Genomic DNA, 4,921 nt, shown 5'->3' on the forward strand with positions numbered 1-4,921 from the left:
CTGTTAATGCAGAGGTGTCCTCTCTCCGGTCTCCCCACGGAGGACAACTGCAATAATGCCTTTGAAAATACTACTTTTGGGGAAGTTTTAGCTTGAAGGCATTAAATAACTTTGATAATAAATCTTTCTTAAAATTACTGCCCATCTGGGGTGCTCGGGCTGTGCTTCAGGAAGCCTTCTCAAACTGCCACTATTCCATGAGACCTATTGCAACAGAGTATTGTTAGTTTCCATAAATGCCTGTTTTTATATTCCCAGTACGGTCTCAAAGCCAGCAGAGATTGAATTAAGTCTCCTTACTTTATCTCGTCCTTAAGCTGCTGTGACAACGCACCGTATCCTACAGAGACCTTGTAAGGAATTAAACTGAGTTTAAGTCAAAGGGTTTTATAAGATGACTATGTATTAAAAATATACATAACGCTGCTTAATCCATACCCAGAGTCAATGGGTAATATAGATAATTTTCTGCCAATTCAGTAAACGAGGTATTAAAATACTTCACCGTATACGGTCTCCAAGATCAGAAATAAAACCCAAAATAGGTTTTAAAAGAAACTGTGAATGGCTTTATACAAAGCTATATAATTATACACAAACAGTAGGTTTTGATTCACATTCCTCTCCTTTGAGGCTATTTCTCACAAGAGACTCACCAGCTGTAAATATTACCAGTCTGATCTAAGGGACTGCTCAGTCTTAATTACCTCGCCGTAAGCGACGGTGTTGTTGTATCTTCTCATTTCCGGATAAACATGGTCCAGGTACCACTGGAAATTTTTACACTTCAAGCTCTTCCTTAACGATTTTCTCTCAGAAACATCCCCAATGTCAATACCTGGATTCTGAAAAACAAAGACACAGCATGTCACTGAATGGTTACTCTTAAAAAAATTAAAAATGAGCGTATTGTGATTAATATCACTGCCAAGCTGCCTGGAAACTGCCAATGGCTGAGTAAGTCCATGCAGAGGCCATGCCAGGGAATTTTGACATTTGTGTCCAAGGCTGAAATCATCCTCACAGAAGTCCCAAAGAAGACTTGGGTTTCAGAGCCACAGTGAGAAGGAGACATGTACTTCTCTCACGAGTTTTGAAGGCATCCTTGCAATGGCCACCAGACTGACGCTGGACACATTTTGGTCTCGGGAAGTAATTTAGAAAAGAGAACCTAAATGGAGATGAAAAGGTTTTGGAGGAAATATGAAAGTGCAGTGTAACAGAGGTGAATCTTGTGACCGGTTCCCTTCGGCTTTGGATGCATCTGGAAAAGACTGAATTTGTCAACGGACAAAACGGCAAAGTATTTTTAAAAGATCTCACCTCCCATTTAGGTATTGATGTACAGGACTTCCAGAAGAGCTTAACAGCAAACGTACCTCAGGGTTTAAAAGACCATCACTTGCTGAATCCTGGAAATGCAACCCCTGACTGTGCATTGAGCACCAAAACCCTTCCCCTTACGCACCAAGGGTGCGTGACCCTACTGAGAGGCAACGCAGAGGACAGCACAGTTAAAAGGTATAAAATAGGGAGGGGAAGAGGAAAAAAAAAAAAAAAAAGAAAGGTTTAAGATTCATACATAATAGAGGCAGATAGCTAAGAATAAAGGATAAAAATTACAGGAGAAGAGAAGTTGAAGCTGAACTTCAGAAAAACCTCTTGACAATTTGGGCAATTATATGGTGAAACAGTCTCCCTGGAGACACAGAGGAACCCCACTGCTCGAGCCGATTTAAAAGCAGACAAAGCTACGGTATCTGTCCCCGGAGGAGTAATCTTACAGGAGCCAGGAGCAGGGCCTGAAGAGAGCTGCTCCCCTTTAACCTTTTATTCCATTACAGAATTTGGGGAACTAATGCAGCAGCCAGGTGAAGGAAACCAAAGGCACACTGCAGCCCCTTTTACTCCTTCCTACAGGTGTCTGGGTTTCTACTCTATTTTAGCGCCTGCTCTTGTCTTTTCCAGTGATCATTAAATACAGCTGGGAAAGCAATTTTCCATTACAACGCTTGTAATGATCTTCTAATGAATTATTCACTCTGCTTTAGAGAAGACACCATTTTAATGCACGACTAGTAACTTATAGGTAAAAATAAAGATGATTCAGTGTAGACAGGTAGGACAGGCTGAAATCTGAATGGGCGAGATAGGATGCAGAGCAAAGCGGGACCACAAACCAGTCAGCACCTGAAATATTCAGTGCATGGGGTCTGGCTTGGTTTTGAAGATAGTGGCACTGCAAAATAATTCAGTGTATATCCATAACCCTCTGCACAGTACCACCTGCTAAACAAGGCTTCTCTAAAATTAAACCTTGATTTTACCGGTAAGACCTATATAAAAATCGCAAACTGTTTTTAGGTTAACCCAAATCTGTTTCCCCAGACCCACTCCCAGTGCCGACTCGTGTGATGCTGCCTTTCCCGAGCGGTACAGGATCTGTGGCTCCGTGTTGATTTTTAAGCCCTTTTTGCCATGCTCACAGCAGTCCTGAGCAGGAGCACGGTGCCTCACCTCTAGAAAGGAATCAGCCCGAGGATCGAGGCTGAACCCACAGTAATTTATGATCCCTGCCTATGAGTATTTGGATCTTGCAACCTGTTTTTAAGAGAGTTGAAACCACGCAGTCCTGCAGGCAACGCTGTGCCTCTCCCAACGCTTGGGGTGGTGCCTGTCGCAGCCAGTGCCCTCCTGCAGCTGCTGGGGAAAGGGCATTTCCTTCCATCGCTGTTCCTCTCCTCCTCACTAACCGACTAACCCAGGGCTGCCCCAGCCCCAGGACGACAAAGCAGCAGCGCAGGCAGCTCACCGGCCCTTCCCGGGTACCTGCTGCTCCCTAACGCGGTACAAAGCTGTGACTACCGTGGTTCTAAATGTCAGCAACTCTCCCCAGATGTAACCTTTCCTCAGGAAGCAGCAGCAGCTCATGTTTTTATGTTTTAATGTTTTTCCAAATGCCCCGGAGCGCAGTGCTGCCGGCCGGGGACGCTGCCGCAGCAGGGTGCCGACTGAAGCGGCTCTTTGCAGGGCTGTGATCAGCAAGGCACGAGTATTTTGTGTTTATTTTTAGCACCAAAAAGGCGGCTGTAAGTACCTGCTCCCAGGGGGGCTGGCCGCTCCTGGCAATGACTCTTCCTTGCACTTGACCAGAGCAGCCCAGCGCTCATGCTCAAGCACCCTGCACGGGGAGTGGGTGGCAAGGGGCTCTGCAGGACACCCCAAATCCATGTCTCACCCATCACCTGCAGAGCGTTGCTGCCTCCCCCTCCCCACCACACCTTCTCCTCCGTCTGGCAGGACCAGCGGCAGGAGATGGGGGACTGGTCCAGCCGGGGATGCTCCCAGCACGCTGCGGACAGCGTTCAGAGCCAGGAGGCAGGAGACGCCCTTGGGCTTCGTCATTAGCCGTAACCTGCACGGAGACCAGAGCCCAAGCAGCAGCCTTGGACCTGCACAAAGTCCTCCAGGAGCCTAGAGAGCTTTATGCAGAAGTGCAGGGAATCACCTAGAGAGGTCCACGTGCAGGATGCGTCCCCTGGGCATGGCCAGCCTGTCTTGCTGGTAGGACCCCACAATTTTCCGAAGATGCACCACGCGGCCACACGGCAGGATTTACATGAAAAATAACGTGTCAGATCTAAGAAAGTCTGACCATTTTTGAACAGAAATAAATATAATCACCAAAGCTTTAAAAAGAGAGTGGTTTGGGTGCATTTTCACCCTCCCCTTTGGTGCATTTGCGAATTTTGGTGATGCTGCTGGGAAGGGATCTCCTTCTGTGAGCCACTGACCTCCAATCCTTTGCGTCCGAACACCGTTTCTAAGCGCTGACAGCCCTGACCTCGCCAACGCTGGGAAAGCAGACGGCCCGGGCGCCTGCACCACACACCATCCGCAGTGAGCTCTGGGCAGCGACATCTGCGACTCAGAAACCCGAGTTGGGCTGCACTTAACAGGGACCTGCCCGAGCCGCAGGAGAAAACCTCAGGCACTAACGATGCTGATATTAATAATCTTCTGCCAAGCGACTTTACAGACAGACTCCATCTGCAGAGCAGTGTAATGACATAAACTCACGCTGTGTAAACACTCAACGGGGAGGTAAACACTACAATACAGGTTTAATTTTTAGAAATGAAAATAAAAAGGCTGATGTGAACTGTAAGAATTCCTCCACAGACCTGCAGCATCTCTGTCAAAGCTGAGGGAGCTCTGCTGACCTGGGGGGGATGTGACCCGGGGTATTTAAGTCTGTCCTTCACCCAGGGGCACTAAATGCTCTATAATTCAGGTTTTTCCCCCAATAAAGTGAAAACTTAGGACAGGGTGCAATGGCTGTACCTCCAGCGGCAGGTTCCACGCAATGTAGACGTGTGATTTGTAGTCGTCCATCCACACCTCCGCCACCCGCAGGGCGTTGCGCTTGGTGTAGAAACCGATGTTGTTGTTGTAGGGCTTCTTCTTGCGCTCGATGTGAGCCACCCTGGAGCAGGGCAGGACCTCCATGCTGCCACCGCACAGCCACACCTGCAACGCAACCGCACAACCCTGTCAGCACGAGGCTCTGCCGTGATGCAAAGGGTCCGCGTATAAATTTAAGAGAAGGAAGTGGTGGGGTTTGAGTTTTCTGTAACATCCTGGCGAGCACGGAGCATCACATCATCTAGCTGGCAAGTGGAAACTCATGGCCAGGTTTGGCCTTTGCTCAATGGTGAGACACACAGGGAGGATTTAACCTGCGCCCGAGTAAAACACGTGTCGACTTTAGAGGGAACAAGTCTATATCCAGCACGTGGTGCTAAAGCGTCGTAGGATCGGGTGCCGAGTTGACAGTGATGTTCCTACTAAATAAAAAGGATTAGCGACTGGAATAGTTGAAACAATTGCAAGATCTGCTCCTGCAGAAGGGATGACTCAG

The 4,921-nt window shown here is 47.9% G+C and overlaps 1 protein-coding gene across 1 annotated transcript in view; it reads right to left on the reverse strand.

Moving 5' to 3' along the window:
- The window catches only part of LOC104623042 (putative polypeptide N-acetylgalactosaminyltransferase-like protein 3), a gene marked incomplete at its 3' end in the record, with an annotated part of 5,155 nt that extends 646 nt beyond the window's left edge, over positions 1-4,509 (reverse strand). The window contains exons 1-2 of the mRNA XM_010289992.1: positions 4,345-4,509; positions 708-845 (exon numbers count right to left, since the gene is read on the reverse strand). Of these exons, the coding sequence (XP_010288294.1) occupies positions 708-845; positions 4,345-4,509 (303 nt within the window). The remainder of the gene's footprint in view (positions 1-707; positions 846-4,344) is intronic.
- Between the last annotated feature and the right edge of the window lie 412 nt (positions 4,510-4,921).

The sequence above is a fragment of the Phaethon lepturus genome, unplaced genomic scaffold, assembly GCF_000687285.1.
Source record: "Phaethon lepturus isolate BGI_N335 unplaced genomic scaffold, ASM68728v1 scaffold20386, whole genome shotgun sequence".
In the NCBI taxonomy this organism is placed as follows: Eukaryota; Metazoa; Chordata; class Aves; order Phaethontiformes; family Phaethontidae; genus Phaethon; species Phaethon lepturus.